Source organism: Centroberyx affinis, unplaced genomic scaffold (assembly GCF_046629955.1).
Source record: "Centroberyx affinis isolate AG114_WGS23_722 - 3 ecotype Tasmania unplaced genomic scaffold, CSIRO-AGI_Caff_v1 ptg000409l_1, whole genome shotgun sequence".
Classification (NCBI taxonomy): Eukaryota; Metazoa; Chordata; class Actinopteri; order Beryciformes; family Berycidae; genus Centroberyx; species Centroberyx affinis.
In genome coordinates, this window is record NW_027279076.1 from 66,837 (window position 1) to 86,430 (window position 19,594).

Here is a 19,594-nt window from a genome sequence, read left to right on the forward strand (position 1 = left end):
TAAGTCAACCTTTACAATGTAGGATTGCACAGCATGAAGTTCAGTCTTACTGTTTATGCATCATAACTGTCAAAGTCACTGAGGACAATCAATGTAGCTCATTGGATAACTTGAGTAAATGGAGTTTTCATCTAACGGCAAAGTAAGAAATCAATTATAAACTGGGTGGACAACCACTTGTAAATAAATAATCGTTTATTTATATTAAAAACTAGTGTATTACAAGAGTACAATCCACAACATCATGATCACTTTTGTTTAGAACATCAATAGAAAATTAAACATAAGACACATAAAAAGTTAAGACCAAAAAGGTGAATATCAAGTAATTGGCTTTAAAGTGGGAAAAGGGGAAAAGACCCCCCCACTCCTCACGCACATCCCCATCAGCAAATGAAGAAGATCTCCTCCAGCATTTGGCTTTCTTCCAGGTCCTGCTGGGGGTTCTGGGGGTAAGGCCCAGCAGGGGAGAGCAGGGCTGTGCGGGCCGGCTGGGGGGGACTGAAGGCTGTTCTGTGGGCACTACGTTGCACCTTGTGCCTTTGGGTGGAGGGTGGGCATTGCACAGAGACGGGACTGAAGACCTTCAGCAACTCCATTATGGAAGAGTCCAATCTGGGGAGAATTAAGTGAATTTTTTGAGGCGTTTTGTTTAATTCAATTTAATTCAAATTTCACATGATCTCAGCCAAAATTTAAGCTACATTCATAATACAGATACATAATACAATATGCTTGTTTTGGTAAATGAAAAAGCTTGCATTGTTGCAATGTAAAAAAACAGCCTTCTTAAGAAAACTGCACACAAAGACAGCCAGTTACGTGCCCCCAAAGTTAAGCAGAGAAGTTGCGAGCCAAGAGACCAACAACACTCGCACAAGGCTAAAGTATACTTGTAGCTTGACGCTTGTACTAGAATATTTGCTGTTCACCTTTCACTTGTTAACACAGACAATATGAAAGCAAATCCCTATACGAATAAAATGTTAACAAAATGTTTCTTGCTGAAGTGTCTACTGAACCCTAACAAGCAGCGTTAACAAGTCAAAACCACTGGGGCGGCCCAGCAGAAAAGCACAGCTCCTTACAGGTGCGAGAGAAAAGAGGGAGAGAGAACCCGGTGCTTTCGCTCCTGGAATAGAAATGAGGGAATGTGCAGTGAAATAAATAAACCAAAACGGGGGAGATTAAGCTAATAGAGATTCAATCCCTCAGTCTGGCTGGCTTGATAAATTATTCAGTGTATACACAGTCGAACGACGAGCATTCCAGATACAAAACATGAATTCTTTAAAGCACGCTCCACTGATGTTGCTAACATAATTCTCTGCTCGTTTTAAGCAGCATCGATTTGCATCCGCGCACAGCTCTCTCAGGTAAGAGCGATCGTTGGCATGTACTTGTTGGCATGCATGTGGGTGGTCAGAAGACAGACATACTGGTGGGGCTTCCAATCAGGCCGTATTTGAGTTCCTCCACACGTAACTACAGATGGACCTTGATATGTCAAGCTTTCACATTGCTAAGTTGAGGCGCCACATATCGAAAACTGAAAAGCTTTAAGAGGCTAACCATCATATTTTGCTCTAGCAACATGAATTAATGTATGCACATGCTTGAGTGTGAGAGAGAGAAAGTGAATGAGGGAGAGTCGGCTGAGGGGATGATAGCTGCTGAAAAGAGAGAGAGATTGAAGCTCAAGTAAGTAAATCTGTCTTCCTCATTTGGTCTCCTTCTGCCTGTCAATAGCAGTTAGCAGGGGGAGAGAGAGAGAGAGAGAGAGAGAGAGAGCGAGAGAGAGAGTGTGTTTGTGTGTGTGTGTGTGTGCCTGTATATGCCTGTAAGAGAGAGAGATTGAAAGGGAGTGCGGCTTTGTGGATAGAGAGGAAGGCTGGGAGGGGATGTGAGGGAGGGACTTTGGCTGAGTTCCCTCTCTCGAAATGTGAGAATTTGCATTTTTATTTGTTGATTTATTTAACGGACAGGGCTCTCAAACAGCCATCCATCAACGGACGACATGGTGGTAATGAATAATGCATCACTTACCGGCGGTCACAATCTATAACAAGGGGAGTTGAGGGGGGGTACAGTTTGGGCAGGAGGGGGGGGGGGTGATAGTGGGTGCAGAGGGAGGGGGGGCTGGTAGCACAGAGATTGCATGAGGGCTAGAGAGAATGCTAATAGATTTTCGGAGGGCCATATAGTGCAACAAAGAACTTCATTTCTTGGCTCCAGTGCTGTGTCCTGTGCGAGGTAAAGTTGTGAATTGCTGCTCGATATTAATATCCCCCAAGGGAGTCCTGGCAAATCTGTTTTACTGCTCCGTGCATACAGAAAAAAAAAAATGCACGGACAAACACTAGCGGGAACACAACACATTTCTGTCATTGTAAAAAAAAAAGCTTTGGCTTGGGGATGTTGGGTCATTTGAGAGCCCCTGTAGGCAGGCCTTGCATCACCAACATTAAGGTCACTGTTTTCAAGATACTTTAAGCTTCTGTGCCCGTCACTAGAATAGAATGATGGATGTTTGAGACCATCACCTCTAAAGAAGCCTTAGGGAATGGGACATATTTGCAGAAAACTGACTTGATAGACAATGGCACTTCATTGTGCATGCACAATTAATAACTACATAGATTCGTCAAAATGACTAATTGAGCTCTTGATGTCTATGAGCTGGGTGTGAAAAATAAAAAGGTCCTATCATAAGTAGTTCAGAACAAACATCAGTTACACACTATTCTGCCTTCAAATACTTTCCAACGAATGGTACCCCTTTGAGTATAACAAATCATGCTGTTGGGCTTCACACTCACAATCCCATATTCTCCTAATGCACCAATACTTTTAGTGTGTGGTACTTTCCTAGCTCTGTGAAGCCAGATAACATTTCCACAAAGCTCCTCTCCATACTCTCCCCACCACTCTCTTCCCCCTCGTAACTTTCACTGGTTATTTGGCTCCTCTCTTTCATTAAAGATAGCCGTCTCGCCCCGGCGCCCACTTTCATTTGCAGTCCAAACAGTAAGATAAAAAACCTATAATGGCCACTGCATATATCCCGCATGTCAATTTCCCAGCCAATCAATAGCAGGCGGGCAATGGCAGGCAGGATGGAGAGGAGAAGGGCGGGGGGCGCTGGAACTCTCTCATTACTAACTAGCACAGGATTCATGAAAGGATTAAGGAGGTCACTTAATGTTAACCCCAGCTTCGTTTTGCAATTTGCACATAAAGATTGAATTGGTTAAGATCTGATGGTCACCAGGGGCTTGTTGCCAAGTGAAAGGGAAAGGTTCAGGTAACAAGCCTAATCTTACAATAAGATAATCTTTTTTCCAGACTGAAATTGATCCATTTTGCTCACTAGGATCTGGCAGTGTTGTTTTTTGTTGTTACAGATGATGAGTTGTATATTTTCCTCAGGTTTTTTTGTTTGCACAACGGCAGTAGCATGAAATTAAGAGTTATACAGGAAGAAAAGCCAAAACACTGGCTGAAATTTTCAACAAAAATAAAGCCAGTTGTGACATCACTGCATAGTGACAATGCTATCCACTCTTTCCACCAAAGCCAGTGGATTATTTGGTTTACATTGCCAACGTTTAATTCCTATTTGAAGACGCTGATTGCAGTTTCTGGTTAGACAACTCCTCAATCATTTGTTACAACATAATCACAAAGATTTCGTTTTCACAGAGAGACCCCTTTCATTTGATGAAACTGCTGCAGTAGTTCAACTACAGTCGTTCAAAAGGTCCAAAGCCCCTCTCTACTTAAGGCCCACAGTGACCACTGGCATCATGCCAGGTAGAAGAAATCTCTAAAGGACATGGTTCCATTCTCTTAACAACATAAAATATCACGATTTGGCATGCAAGGAGCTATTCCCATGCGGCGCACTACAATAAAATATTTATGGTACCAACATTAGCTAGTGTTGCTGGTACTTGTTAACCTAAGAGAGCAGCTTTTCAGTGTTTTTGCTAGGTCTGGATTAGAGCGCAGGTGAGATGGGGAGCTGATGACTTCACTTCTCATTCAAAATCAAGGAGTTCTGACAAGGTCTTTGGTCTCTTGGCTAAACTGACTAAAAAGAGGCTGAGAGCCAAAGCATATAGCCTTCATTTCATTCACTACAATATATGTCAGAGTTTTTCATGTTCTGAATTATGGATACCAATTGAGGAGCTTTTGCTTAGTCAAGGTCAGTTGTAGCTGTTGTGGGGAAAAAAATAACATGTCCAATCCAAATCAGTGGATTACCAAGGGATTACAACAACTATCTGAAAAGCTGCACATGAAAAATCATGGTGCAAGAAAGCCACAAAAGGCATCTGAGAAGCAGACTTCCTCACTACTGGCAGTAAACAACCACTGTGTGTAGCCAAGAGTCCAATGGTTTTAATAGGCTTTGGAGGTATAAATGGATTATAATACGATCTGATACCCTGGGTCCCTTGCTGGAATTAATAGCCATCTGCTGGAGCTCACAGTTGAACTTGGACCACGCGCTGCTTTGTTTAAGAGTTACTCATAGGAAGTTGAAAACTATCAGCTGCTCTGAGGAACTATCCTTCAGGAGAAAGTGAGGGGGCAAGCCATCTTACAGCTGTCTTCTATCAACCACCACTGTCAGAGGAAAAAGGGGAGAGGAAATTTGGATTTGATGCTTTGAAAGAAAGACAGAATAATATCCTTTTGAGGAGAAATAATAACTCAAGCAATAAAAGGGAAAAAAAATGTTTGGGCTGCAGCAACACTCTTCTCTTTACAAATGACTTACTAATATCTGACATTTTTTCATTTACAATGCCACACCAACTTAGGAGTCTTCACACACGGGCAGGCATGTGCACGCGCACGCACACAAACACACACGAGCAAAGACGACACGCTGTCACATTAATTACTGTTCCACATAAAGGGTGGAAGAAAAACGGTAATGAATTTCCTTCCCTTTTCTTGGAGAGTCTGACGCTTGCACTCAATGATTCATTCCTGTCCTCGATCCCCCTCTCCCTTCTTACATCTTTCTCACTGTTTCCAGCTCTATCCATCTCAACCTACTCTAACTTTTCTCTCTTCCCATCTCTCACTTTATCCAATGCTCTCACCCCTCTCTCACCCTCAAACACACTCCTAACATCTCTCACTCTCTCTCTCTCCCTTGCTTTCGCTGTCTCATTACTGTGGCAGAGAGAGAAGGGAGGGCAGTGTGTGCATCCAGAAGTCTGTTCAATTACACCTGCTGCTGGGTCCCTGCTAGGCCGACTAATGGAACACAGCGTGGCTCCTGACAGCCTGGCCACAGCGCTAGCTAGCCCAGTAAAAAGCTTCATTTAGCCTCTCACAGCTCGAAAAGTTAGCTAGACCAGGAAAACGCATCATTTAGCCTCTAACACTGCAGCATCTGCAAACCCAGGAAAAAGCTTTACACCTTACAAGTCTTTATCTTTATTTGTATTATATATTTGGGTTGTAATACTGGTAATGTTTGTTGAGGACGCCAGGAAGAATAGCAGTTACTTTACTAATGGGGATCAGAAAAAAACAATAAAGAATAAATAAATACTGCAGCCAGCTAGCCTGCAAATAAACTTCACTCAGTCTCTCACAGGGAAGAAGCCTGGAGAAAAACTTTCACTCAGACTTTCATATAGTACTGAAGCCCTAGTTAGTCCTGAAGAAGACTCCATTTAGATTTTGAAACTAGCACAGGACAAAGGGTCACATTCATACTGCAGCCATTAAGTGCTCACATGTGCTGCTTTTCATTGTTGACCAAAGAGCAATAGGCACTTCCACTCTTTTTTTAATAGGTATTTGTGTTCTCACATTTTTAAGCACACAGGCAGTACATCTGGGAAGCAAATTCTACCAGGCTAGCTAATACTGTAATGTTTCCTCCAGTCCTAGTGCTTTTCAACTGAAGATGAGTTAACCTAAAGGTCATCATGCTTCATGTCTGATAACATCCACTGCTGAACATCAACAATTATAGCTGGTTTGAGCTTGTGCTGCTTGCTAAGTATTAAAGCTAAATGCTAACCCAGGAAAAAAGCTTCAATAAGTCCAGCAAAATAGATACCACTGTATTGCTTCACTGTGCTAAATTTTTTTTAGAATAAAAGCTAAATGGTTTGTGGTGTATGTTTCGATGATGTTCAGTGTAGATGTGTTACCTAGCCTCGGGGGTCCTGGGTATCACAGGCACTGAGGTGGGCTTACTGAGGCTGGCAGGGGCCTTTACAGGAGACGTGGCCATGTCCCTTCTGGACCGCTGTAAGGCCTCTGCTGGGAGATGCAATAGTTAGGAGTGTTGCATTAGAAATGAGAGTAGCAAGGCTAGGGACCTACGCAAGCATAAGAAAGTTTTAAAAATTAGCCCCATGGAGTGCTTCACCAAAATTTTTCATGCATACATGAGTAGTCAAATGAATACTGTCTGAAGAAAATCAAACTCTCAAGAGGCCTGAGTGTGTTTTTTTGTTTTTAGCAGAGTGGTTCCTCTATGTGGAAACAAGTAAGCACATATTTCTAACTGAAAATATGTGCTTACAACATACCACAAGCGTGAATGCTTTTGTGCAGAGGGGTGGGTGAAGTTTGTAGGAGCTCTTCATGTAAGGCTGTCTCTGCAGGATGTACCTCCACGTCTTCACAGGCGCTGCAGACCACAGACACAATATATTCAGTTGACTAAGATTTTGTTTGTGTGACTGAAGTGTATGTACGAATTTGTCTGTGTCTGACTTGGCTTTACCTGGAAGGTGAATGGCGGTTTGTAAGACCTTCTGGCTGTGGCGCTCCATTTCTAGTGATTGAGCTGCCGAGCTCAGCTTGAGTGGCTTGTTGAAACCTGGCAGGGAAATAGAGAGAGGGAGAAACAGAAAGAGGATTAGGGTTCTGCAGGTCTGCAATGACGGACACTGAGGAAACAAAAAGACACTGGGAAAAGGGGAATCTAGCGATCACTATCAAATGATGCCTCATCTAGGTTAAGCAGTAGATGGAAACTTACAATGTCATCAGATACAAGCAATTTCCCTCTAGCTTCTGTATTCTACCTGTTGTAGTCAAGTCGCGACTGCCGTAGCTGCTGGTTCTGTCTGCGGAGCTGATCCTCCTGCTCTGCCAGCCGTGCCTGCAGCCTCTCCCTCTCCATCTCCAGCTGCATCTTCTGGAGCAGCAGCTGGTGCCTCTTCTCCTCCCAGTCCTCGTGACCCAGCAGGGGCCGAGTAAGGGCTTCCTTAGCCTCTGGGCCCATGGCCTCCCCACTGGGAACCCTGGGTGGGAATACATGTTTCATCAGCTTAAGATCTAAATACTCCTCTTGTTTGTTTCTTGATGAAAGATACAACTGACTGAAACTCATGGGAAGTTATGTGATCATGTGGGATGACACAGGACAAAGCATACAGTATGGTGTACTGCTGTACCTGTCACACTTATGTTGGTTAGGGTTGCCATAGTGGCCATTCTCTAGCAGGGGTTCATCATCAGTTCTCTCTGGGTGTGTTCTGTAGCCATTGCCTACGTAGTGCTCACATATATGGTGGGACTCTGAGCATGGCTCGCTCCGCCCCCCTTTCTCAAAACTGTGCTGTTTAACTGGCCTCTCAGTCGAAGTGCGCCCGCTCTCACTGGAAGAGGAGTTGTGAATTGTCATGGTTGAGAGAGAGGCATGGTCGCTGAAGGTCCTTGCTGCTCCTCTTCCTCCATCAGCCCTCCTGTGCACTTGAGGCCGTCCTGCTCGATCAGCAGCAAGGCCGAGGTATGAGCCATCCAACACTGAGCCGTTCACTCTGCTGGGAGCTCCCTCACTACTGGACACCTAGACAAAGAACAAAGAGGACAATGAATGCATGTTGGCCCATTTAGGAAGCTTTTAATAAATTGATAGACTATTTCAGCCAAGAAAGTTATGCTGCTCCATAATTCCCTAATGTATGCCTTTGCTGCTATTATTGCAGGAGAAATGCAAATCATCCTTTACAGCTGTAAACTGGACAGTGGCCACAAGATTAAGAGGGCGATTTTCAATTGAGCATAACCGGCAGGTAAGCCAAGGTCAGGAACATTATGAGATAAACATAAGGAGGAAAGCCCATCTTATAGTCGACTGGGGAAGAGACTGTGACTAATTCGCTAAGGGTCGGAGAGCAGGCAAACACACATTACTCAGACCCACTGTAGGACAATGGGGATGGCCAAGTCATCTATCCTTACAGAGGCTGAGGCCAGGAAGGCGTCTTTGCTTCTAAACTGTCACCTTGAGAGGTTTGTGCTATGTGTAGTCAGAGCAGACCAGTGATTGAAGTGTACTTCTGAGGTGATTTGTTATGCTTTGTTAAGGCACTTGGTGGTGGGACAATGTGCTGTTACATGTTACCAAGTGTTTTTATGCGTCTGAGTGTGTGTCAGTGGGGAGCATATTGTGATGGATGGTAAACAGGGCTGTTGTTTGAAGATGACTCACTAGGGAACACACACATTATTGCTCCCTCTCTCTTTCTTCATGATGCACACCAACACGTGAAGTCAGGGACAGTCAGTCAATTTGTGTACACACATACATTTAACATACATACGCAGCTTCTTCCCCATACCTTGCTGTGTGCTGGAGGTTGGCTGAGCTGGGCAATGGACTGGTTGAGGTTCTCCTGCTGCTGGGAAAGGTACTGTTGGTAGAGCCCAAGTAACTCCTGGCACTCCCTGTACTGCTGGTGCAGGCCTGGAGTACAAAAGGCTAAGGAAAAAACAAGGTTCAACAGCAACTAAACTAGACTCAACAGAAACTCAAGCCACCTCAAACTGGTCTACAACATTAAAGCAATCCCTGGATTCAGCTGAGAAAAATTAGGCACTGGTTTACATGAAATTTTGAGTATGTACTAAATGAGTTCTGTTGCTGAAACTGATGCTGGCCTAAACAGTTACTGATGAAATGTCAGTTCCAGGAAATAAAAATGCAAACTGAGAAAACTTAGTTAGGCCTATATGGCTTCTAAGATAGAACTCACTTGGAAAAGGAAACAGAGAAAGTTCTCTTGTGCAACTTCTTTATATTTTAAAGAAAAAAAAGGACGTTGAATTTAGATTGACAATTAGAATTCAAGCCTTGTGTCTGCCATCAATTGCACATTGGACTGGGAAAGTAGAGAGAACAGCAAAGTTGAAAACAGAGAGGGGAAAAGTGGCCAGCAAAATCAAAGTTGTTGTTGTGGCACAGAGCTTTCACCATCTGGGTCGGGCCAAGCTGTGTTGAGCTGAGCTGGGCAGTGCCGTGCCAGGCTATCTGCCAGACAGAGAGCTGGCAGACAGGAGAAAACTAATCTGGAGCGGAACCACTGCTGCGCCTCAGGAGCCCACTAATGACGGTGGCGGCGCCGCGCCACACCACACCGACACATACAAAGATAATGAGCATGAGAATGGAAATTACACACACACACACATATTCAATAAGCAATATAGGCCTAACTCTCACTTTCTAGCACATGCACAAATATACACTCAGACACAAGAACACAATTCTCCCAGCTGCGCTGAAACAGCCCACACACAAACGCTACAATAAAGCAAGCAGTACACACACTCCCACCCGAAGCTGACCATAAAGTGTGTTCCTCCAGGCCATATCCTTTTATGATGGTGGCCCTGCTCCCCCAGCTGATGAGTTTCTCAACATCGCTTTAAAAAAAAAAAGCCCCCATTTTAAGAGCAAATCAAAGTTCAAAGTAGAGTTGTATTGAAGGAACAGTCGGCGGAACGCTCCATAAGAAAACACTTTGGTGTCAGAAGACTTCAATCAGGCTGTGGAAATGAAACAGAGAGGGAAGGAGAAGAGAGCAGGGATGACTTTGAATTGAGGGCTGGACGCCAGACAATTGCAATGCAGCAGCTTCCATAAACACTGGGGGAAACGGTGAGGAAACACTTTGATTTAACCCTCCATCTAACTAAGGCTCGTGCACTGATAATGTCCATGGAAGTAGTTCTATATGGAAGCACAAGGACATCACAAGGGCATCACATCATGTAAACCTGTGCTGGGAGATCTATTTATACAGCATGAATAGGGGTCTTGAAGGGGAGATACTGAATATGGTTATACGACTACACCTCGTCTCAATCTGAGATACAGAGTTCTGTGCGTTGAGTCAAAAACTGCATTCTGCTCATATTTCAAACACCACATCCTCATGATTTTTCATGACTAAAACAAATGTGTTTTCCAGTGGACACAAATATACACTCCATTGCAGTAAAAGTGGACTGGGATCAAAGCATACAAATCTGGTACAGTGTCATGCTATCACCGACTGTGCCATCCCCACACACAAACAAAAATACACACACAGTCTATCTGTGCTGCCGACACGATTGCAGCACTACAGCATCCCAATGCTATGAACGAAGGTAACGCGTGTTAATGCGTTGACGGGCTGACGCAGTCCCTGGACAGCAAGCGCTAGGTAATCTGGACCGAGTGGAGCGACGCTGATAAGATTCCACCTCTCTGCCCGTCGCTACACTAAACATGCTTCCTCCACAGCCTTGGACATCAGCCAATCGGGGCCGAGCACTCGGCGAGCCCCTAGTTTACATCAGAGCTGCAAAGCACCGGCGATGACTTACTCCTCCCCCCTGCTCCAAAAATACACAGAATCAAGGGCTTGGGTTGAAGAGGCTTCAGACAGGGCCTGTCAAAATGATTCACTCCCCTGTCAGGCCAAGACCCAAATGAAATAATGAAATCCACTTCAAGGTGGAACAAATTTGCGCAGGAGGGGGGAATATTTTAAAGCCTGCTTTAGCACACTGTGCCAAACAGATTGAGCCTGAACAGAAATGTGAGAGAAACGGGGGCGGAGACTGATGTGTGTGAATGTGTGTGTGTAAGGAACCAATGATGGGGAATTGATGTAAGAGGACAGTTTACATAACTGCTTTAGTACTACTGAATTTGGAGAAGAGAAATGTGTGTGCAGTGCACACAATAAACCAACAAACAACTGCACAGATCAGCAAATAATCTATTTTGAAAACTTGTTTAAAATTCCAAACATAGCAAAATAGAAAAGCAAACCTTTATTTGGCATAACCATTCTCAGCTGTTTTCATTGAGATGTTTGCAACTGCAATGTAATATCATTTCTATTAGGCACAGATCAAGTTCCTATTGGCTGAATCATTAGACATCACATCTGTACAAATTCTCTTGCGGTCTATGGCATATATGCCAATAATATACCAACAATGAGCAGCATACAACAGTTGGAGTGATTACTCCAAAACCATAACCTGGGCTGATAATGGGCTACCTGTCTACAAAAATGTATATATCAAATTCAATTATATCATTGGTGCTCTGATGAAGGCTTTATGCTGAAATGCGTTATCCTGATGACGCCAAAAATATAAAAAATGGTAAACTGAGACCGAGTCTTGCTGTGTTCTGGAGTGCAGCTATCCCATGTTCCTCATGGTTGTCATCATAGTATATTTGAAATTTGAGAGTAATGCCTTACAGATTACTTAATGAATAACTTTGTGGTGTTGTCCTATACACCATCCAGATACTAACTGGGTTCACCTAGCTCTACCAAGATCTCTTCATGTCTGTTAGATTACAAAGTAACTAATTCTTATCATCGCACAGTCTAACAAGATTAGAGACAGTCAAATATGTGAATGTCAATATGGCCAACATTGTGACAGTCAAACAAAAATACAAAATAGAGTTTAGATTTGCTGCATCAATGATCTAAACACATATGATTTAGAAAGAAAACCAATGAGTGGGGGACAAGTTGGTTCCCTGTGAAAATGTTTTTCAGACAGCCAGGCATCAGATACTCCTTATACCTGTGCTCCATCAAACCTCATCACAGTTTGCATCACTTGAGAAAATCATTATCTACAAATCAAACCAGCTGTTTATTGACCAGTATCTACTTAATAAAAGGGAAGTGTAAGTTCTATTTTTGTGAAAATTTAACATCAACTAGGAATCCTCACACCTTAGCTGTGAATTTTCAAATTCCTATAATCATCTTCTTGTATTCAGACAGAACTACTCTTTCTACTTTATCTTAGACAATTCACGTCACCATCAACATTGCTAGCTAGCTGTAGCTTGCAAGACCATTAATGTGCCATGGGACTGTAATCTGTACTTGTTTGCATTCAGCAACACCTCTCTGTGTGTACACACACAGACACACACACACACACACACAGACACACAGACACACACACACAGGTGGGGCTTTAAAATTCTGTTAGGTATTTTTATTTACGTGGTAGAGCAGCAATTGGTTAAATTATGACAATCTACAAAATAATGCCTCTTGCACAATGGTGTATAATTTAGATATAGATATTCCTAATCCATCAGCAAAAGAAATAACTTTCACCACACTCTAAATGTTGTACATCTAAAACTTGAGAGGGATTTGGCACTGGCCTTCCTCTAGCCCAACTTGAGACATTTTTCAATGACACATTCTAGCAGGGCTGCAATTCCCCACACTCCATGGCCTAAGGATTCCCTCCAATTTGTTTCAACCAAATCAATGGCATTAGCTGTGGCACTTGCTGTGCCTTTTTCTGGAAACAGAAAGTGGCATGGTGCGCCGTGTTAGCAACGCCACCTTGACTCCTGTCCGAGCCAACATGCCTTGAAGCACAAAAGGCATCCTTGCTTTTTAAAACCCAACATTTAATCCTGCATGCCAGTCAGTTCCAAATGTCAGCTAAACACGCAAAATATCAGGGGTACTTTTCCCTCTCATCCTAGGTAGCTTGGGGCTAAGATATAGCCCTGCATCCTTTATACCTCTGATAACCCAGAATCTTGGTTAGATAAGATAAGCTCAGGCGTAATGGAATTAGACTTGACAACACTCTCCTTCAGTATGTTTGCCTTTGGTGTCTCCTTAACCTTTCAGAGAAGTGCCGGAACCTTCTGCCTGAGAAGAGCCTTCATGACTCTTGCGTGCACTTTAAAAGACTACGCTATGCCCCCTGAGGTGTTTTGATCCGAACACTTTTTCCTCTCAAATGCCTTTTTAATGGAGTTTAGAAGTTTGGTGTAAATGCCAAGTCTCCGAGCCAAAGTGCCTTTAATTGAGTTGTGCTTTCCTAATTTTCCCTGCCGCCGTTGCCAATCGTGCAATTTACCAGCCGGGTCAATTACTCTTCATATTTTGCAGTGTTTTTCAACCTAAATTGACTGCTGGCCATGCTCTGGTTTGACCTGAGTGGAATCGTTAAGAGGGCAGTAGGTGGACCACAGGGTGCAGAAAAACAGCAGACTACAGCTGGAGCTCCGATAGTAAACCTAATGTTAGACAACCAAGAATCAGCTGGTGATACACCTGATATCATGTAAGAAGGAGCTGAAAGAGACATTCTACATTCAGGCATCCAGGGAAGGTTACAAATATACAAGACAAAAGGAAACGCTCTAGTCTCGTCTGGAAATAACCAAATTTATCTTTTGATTACATGGCTCAACCAATAAACTGATTCTGTACATAACAAAGGATCAGCTAAAAGCACTTGGAGAACTGCAGCAGGCATCATACATGTCAAATGAATCAGCTCTAGTTCTCCACCATTTGAAGCAAACTGGATGGTCTCACCTTAGTCAACACTGCCCCCTGCAGGCTGTCCTGAGGAATAGCACATATAGCAATAGCAGAACTGTACAGTCAGTGGTGAATCCATATACTGTACTTAAACAGATCTGTCATCTTAGTATGAGGAAATAAGAGACTTTGCAGAAGTGACCCTTTCTTCCATTTCACACTCCAGAAGGAATACTCATGTTGGCTGGAAGAGGGTGGAAACAGGAACAGATATGGAAATCACCACTAACCACCACTGCATAAAAAATACAGGATAAAACACTGGTGTGGTCTTGTTTGTTCAGCCAACATGGAAAGGATACTCTCTCTCTCCCGTACTATGAGAAGGTTCTGCTGCTCCAGCTGCTGGATCTTGCGTTCAAAGTTTTCCTGTTCGTCCTTCAGCCGCTGGACTGACTCCTCTTTCTCCTCACTAACTCTGGAGAACATGGAAATAACAGTCTTAGAGGATGGCTGGACAACATTCTGTATCCCAACAGTGCAAATAGTGAAGACATGCAGGAAAACAAAATTACACATTTTAATCAGCTATCATTATTGAGGCCTCCATGTACACACAAGCACATTAACACTCACTATATTTAAAGAGCTCAGTGCCTTACTTGGCTAGTTCTTGGACGAGGTTCGCAATGCGGCGCTTATCCTCGGGACAGAGGTCCTTCAGACAGGCCTGGCTCTTAGCTTTGCTGGTCTCAGGCATTATCTGCACAAAAGACAAATGGTTAGCAGGTATTACAAACTAGTAATACAGACACTGACAGAGACTGATCGTGAGATGCTGTCAGTCACATTCAGTACACCCTTCTTTGTTCCCAAAGAGTATTCAGACTGCCCACATGCCTTCTTCCATATACTCAAATTCATTTTAGATCCATGTAGGGAAGTGAAAAACAGAAAAGGCACTGCTATTGGTTTACCTGTGGTGTGGGGAGAAAGTTACTAGAGGTTGGGGATGGGGTGTGTTCCATGGCTATAGCAGTGTTGGGATGGAGCAACCCTTTTCCCGTAGTATAAACCACAGAGGGACCACTTTGCAAGTGTCCCTGTTTCTTGCCACCTTTGTTCAATGGAGCCTCAGCCTTGCGTTCAGAGCCACGTTTGGCCCTCATCTTGATACCTCTCTCACTGGTGCTGCTCGGCCCCAACCTGAAAGGAGTCTGAAACTTCACCTCTCTGTTCACTCCTGTGACAGTTTGATAAAAAACAGACAAGGAAAGGATTCTATGTTGACAAGTGGTAGAGAAACTGTAAGGTCTCAAATTGTGCCCAAACAATGTCACTGAGACTCACCAGGAACAAACACCATGGGCTGTTCTTCATCAGATACTATGTAAAAAAGAAAGACATTGGTGTTAACGTTCAGTCAAAGTTGTGGGTGGTGAAGTCTGATCACAGTTAAATCACCCCAGTTCCCAATAGTTTGAAAAAGTTAACTTGTTGTTACGACCACGCAGCAATAAATAGATATCTAGATAGCTTTATGCGCTGACTAGCATTAGTTATAACCGGGTTGTTAATGACACAGAGCGTTAATGCTAGTTTAGGTTAGCCCCCCAGGGAAGGGGAAATGTAAAAACCGCAATGGATACCGTACTTCTGTCTTCTATTTCATAAAAACCCAATTCCCCCTGAGACTGCAGTAATGTTTGTGATACCACCGACATTCTCTCTAAAAGTTTTACGTTTTCCTGTGCAAGATAGAACTGTGAGGATACCGTCATTAATCCAAAAAATCCCTGAATCTTCACTTCTTGTTGCTGCTGCCGCCATATTGAAACAACCGCCACTCCCAGGGAGCCAAGCGTTGCGAAGGAATTCTACTCCCGCCTTTCTTTTGTAGCCGAAGAGACAATTGGCTAGTCTCGGAAAATGGCCGTGTTCTATTGGCTGAAATAGCTGTCCATTTTGCATAAGAACTACACTATTTATCTTGTAAAACTACGCTTCCCATGTCTGTGTTTCGCCAGCTGCAGCTGTCTGAAGCCGCATAATACAGAGCGGAGGATGCATCAAGGTTTTTCTGTTCTCTTGTGATCTCCAGTCCTCGAAATGGAAGAGACCAAAGAGGGCTTAGCCTTTAAAGGTGTTGCTGAAAGGCTGACACTTGGCATTACTCGAATACTTGGTGCGTAGCTGTTTGTGCTTGCTGTGACACTAACAACAACGTCAGTTTAGCTAACAGCTAGCAAACGGATTGATGTTGTATTGGCACTAGTAAATTATCAAGTATGGCAGTGGAAGTAATACCTAAACTGTTTTATTATACTATTTAACCTTGAATCTGTTCTGCCAGAGAACATGTCTGGTGTGGTGGACGTGCGTTTCGTAGAGAGGGAGCCTGCAGAGAAGAGATGTCTGCTGTCATGGGAACAGGTGAGAAATAACATCTATTTCTACCCAACAGCAAGAAGCTAAAAGTTTGCGTTGGTTTTAGTCAATGGTATGGTCTGGAGTCGCTCTAAGTACTAAAACCCATGTGTTCCCTCTTCAGAAAAACACCTGCATTTTGCCAGAGGACCTGCGAGATTTCTATCTGACAACTGATGGATTTACATTAACCTGGAGCGTCAAACTAGACGGTAGGTGGCATCGTTACTTACATCTTTTTTTATCTGTCAGTAATAATATTATAGAAACCCTCACAAGGCTCTTCACTTACCTTACCAATGGAATCCACATTGAAATATTGGAATTTCACTGTTAGAATTCCATGAAACCATTAAACAATCACAGGTCTTTAGGTCTGTGATATGAGCATAACACTGTGGGTGTGGGTGTGTCTTTCAGATGAGTGTGTGCCGGTGGGTTGCATGATGATTAACAGTGTGGCTAGACTGCGCCCACTGGTCCAGTCGATATCACTTTTCTCTCTACCCAATGCACCCACACTGGCTGACCTGGACTGGGAGGAGAACAGCGCAGACTGTGGTAAAGCTCACCTGCCAGGTCCTTATGTGGGCCTAACTCATCAATAACATAATTATAAGTTCTGTTAAGTCTGTCAGAAGGGTAATGGATAAAACTGTGATTGAAAGTAAATATGTAGTCAAGATTCATTAATGCTGTCTCTCAGGGTCAGAAGGTGGTCCTGCTGCGCCCCATTTTGATTCCCGGAGCCGTGTCTTCGAGTTGGATTCCTGTGGTGGGAATGGCAAGGTGTGCCTGGTCTACAAAAACTGCAGCCCAGGTGTTCAGTTCACAGCCATATTTACAACTTCTATTTTGCATCATTCCCATCATCACCAATGTATTCCTCAAAACTATGAAAATTTCATTTAGGTGTGGGTGTTTGTGCATGCGTGTATGTTTTCCAGGTGTGGTGGCCCAGCAGAGTGAAATGTGGTTTCTGGACCGCTCGCTGTGCTGGCATTATCTGACGCCAACCTTCACCTCCTACTACCGACTGATGATCACCCACCTGGGTCTGCCTGAGTGGCAGTATGCCTTCACCCCATATGGCCCAAGCCCTCAGGCCAAGGTAGCAAGTGGCCCAGGCCCTAATCACCCATTTAAAATCAATGTGTTGTGGTTTGAATGCCACCTGGAACGCCTTCAGTTTCTACTTCCGGCTATAACTCTACATTGTTTCTGTTCATTCTCTGTTTTCTCCAGTCTTACAGAATTCTCTAAACCACATTTAGTTAAAATACATGAATGTTGTAATGTTTTATGCATAATTAATAACACTGATAGCCATTGAAGGTATATAAAATAGATTTTATTTACTCTATTCCCTGTACAGTATACTACAATGTTGGCTGTAACACTTTAACAAGATTAGCCAAAACATGTATTCAGATTAAGACATTCACACAAAGCATAAATGCAGTCTCCCTAATCAAGATGTTGAGGTAAAATACAGACGGTCCTTTAGTCCTGACCTCACAACAGTCTTATTTCAGTGCATTTGCTTCTTAGTCTCTTTTTAACTGAATACTAATGCATTTCACCAATTTTGCCTGAGGTTAAAAGACATCAGTCCAAAGCTGAATGGCTTACACTGTATGTTTATCATGCCAAACAGTGTTCAACTTTGCCATTAGTGCTCAAGAACATCCAAGGTGGGGGTTTTTTTTTAACCACAGTGCTGTGATGATTAGCCCTGCCTCATAAATGATATGTCATGCTAGGATCACGAGGACTCACTTGTTGCTGGATGAAGCAACAGTGTGACTCAGGCACTAAATCACCATTGAAGTAGTAATATGTAGTTTTGAGGAGAAAATTTGTAATCTTTCAAACCAAAAATTTGATCTCAAGAACACTGAGTGAAGCTAGAATTTGGCAAATTTCAAATGGTTATTGTGTTGTGGTGGGACGTTTTTTTTCTACATAACTACATAGCGTATTGTAATTTTAAACTGTCTGCTCTTGTTCCTTCTACAGCAGTGGGCGTCGCTGTACCAGCCCCTGACCTTCAGCAGTGAGCTCAGCCTGGCTGATCCTGCTGGAGATTCCCACCTCAACAAGCTGGACCCTACCAAGGCCTTCAAGGGCAAAACCAAGGCGCCCGCCCCCAAGAAGAAGCAGTCAGCCCAGGGCGGCACAGGGGGCACTGCCAAGGGCCAAGGCGGCACAGGAAGACACAGTGGGGCAAGGCGGTGAGACGGTCCCCATCCAATGAAGACATTTCAATCAGCTAAAGCAAGGCAAGCGAAGAGCAGCAGTTTTTGAATGGGAGGACTTGGTGTGTTAGCAGCCCTACACTCCACAAGAGCTTGCTGTCTAACAGGTTGGGAAGCTGTGTCCTGCATGGCTAAAAGCGACCTGAAGGAATTGTTTGTGTTTACCTTTCATTGCTAAATGCCTGCAAATCTGAACCACAAAATGTTATATTACCATGGACTGTCAATAAATCAACAAGCTAGGCTTCAGTAATTAAGGCAACACAGTGGCCAGCCTATTGCTGCAGTTCATTTCCTCATAGAGCGCTTCCATGACAACATCACAAACATGATCCAAAAATGTGGGAAAGTTTTATGATCTCAAAATTATATCTACTCTAATGATTACATGTTGATGGACTGATATCATAAAGATATATTCTAAGTGACATTTTGGCCTCAAAATTAGTTGTTTTTTTTATCCAGTTGGAGCTTTTGATGTCAAAAGCACATTGCTTTTGACATCAACAATTGAATCTAGACTTTAATGAATAGGATGTAAGTATCTTGATGCCCCTGTGAAGTTAATCAAGAGGCATGTACGCTCCTTTGGTCCGAGCTCTTGTGTGCTGGACTGTGGGGGAGATGAACATGTATATTTTCTTTGGTTGTGTTGCTGTACTTTCAAGCCTTGAGGGGCCAGCCCCTGCTGATTTAAATTTATTTTCCATAAGTTATATGTATGTTTATTGAAGTGCCATGTTTAGTGATTGTGTATTTATTTATTTTTACGCACACTATAGTTTTTGAGCTCATATCAGTGGTCTTCAGTTATGTCAGATGATATTCATGGTTTCTTCCATGGTTATGTCAGCTGTTGCCTCAATAATGTGAATGTGAGAGAAAAGCCAGTGAGTTTGTTTCTGTCATTTTTTCTGCACACAGGAATTCTGTAGCTTTGCCTACAACTGATTGTGCTTAGCTTACTGATGGCTGGCAAGTCTGTAGGCATCAGAGTGCAGGACGTACAGAAAGGCACCCTGCGTAGGAATTTTAACAATCAGCCATAGATGTTAGTCAGCACCATGGCCCAAAATATCTAACATTGTATATATTTTATCCGTGCTACAGTTTGTTACAGTAACTCAAGGTCAGTTAAGTAACTTTTAGAATCATTGCCCTGTATAAACAAAAACTGGAGTTTTCAATCAAATTCCAGTTTTTCCATATAAATCCTAACATCCATCCCCTATCTAAGCAATGTCCCTTTGGTCTATGTTTCACTTTTGCTGTCATGGAATGTTTCAGCTGCATGTGCACATCCAC

The 19,594-nt window shown here is 43.2% G+C and overlaps 2 protein-coding genes across 4 annotated transcripts; one reads left to right on the top strand and one right to left on the bottom strand.

Annotated features, from left to right (window-relative positions):
- Window positions 1-220: 220 nt before the first annotated feature.
- Window positions 221-15,446, bottom strand: kiaa1328 (KIAA1328 ortholog). 2 transcript variants are annotated; one of them, XM_071516580.1, is made up of 12 exons: window positions 15,380-15,446; window positions 14,955-14,990; window positions 14,582-14,847; window positions 14,267-14,367; window positions 13,967-14,082; window positions 8,616-8,740; window positions 7,446-7,840; window positions 7,074-7,292; window positions 6,770-6,865; window positions 6,573-6,673; window positions 6,189-6,300; window positions 221-615 (listed from the first exon to the last, which is right to left on the bottom strand). In XM_071516580.1, exons 1-12 carry the CDS (start codon window positions 15,432-15,434, stop codon window positions 387-389), a joined length of 1,851 nt encoding a protein of 616 aa, XP_071372681.1. In that variant the 5' UTR covers window positions 15,435-15,446; the 3' UTR covers window positions 221-386. The 2 variants fall into 2 exon arrangements, with proteins under 2 accessions (XP_071372681.1, XP_071372680.1); XM_071516579.1 differs by having other exon boundaries at window positions 6,189-6,297; window positions 15,380-15,434.
- A 204-nt stretch (window positions 15,447-15,650) lies between these two features.
- On the top strand, window positions 15,651-19,579 carry tpgs2 (tubulin polyglutamylase complex subunit 2). 2 transcript variants are annotated; one of them, XM_071516572.1, is made up of 7 exons: window positions 15,651-15,789; window positions 15,958-16,037; window positions 16,156-16,243; window positions 16,452-16,592; window positions 16,747-16,851; window positions 16,979-17,142; window positions 18,051-19,579. In XM_071516572.1, the coding sequence occupies exons 1-7, from the start codon at window positions 15,714-15,716 to the stop codon at window positions 18,267-18,269; spliced, it is 873 nt and encodes a 290-aa protein (XP_071372673.1). In that variant the 5' UTR covers window positions 15,651-15,713; the 3' UTR covers window positions 18,270-19,579. The 2 variants fall into 2 exon arrangements, with proteins under 2 accessions (XP_071372673.1, XP_071372672.1); XM_071516571.1 differs by having other exon boundaries at window positions 16,738-16,851; window positions 18,051-19,575.
- The last annotated feature ends 15 nt before the right edge of the window (window positions 19,580-19,594 follow it).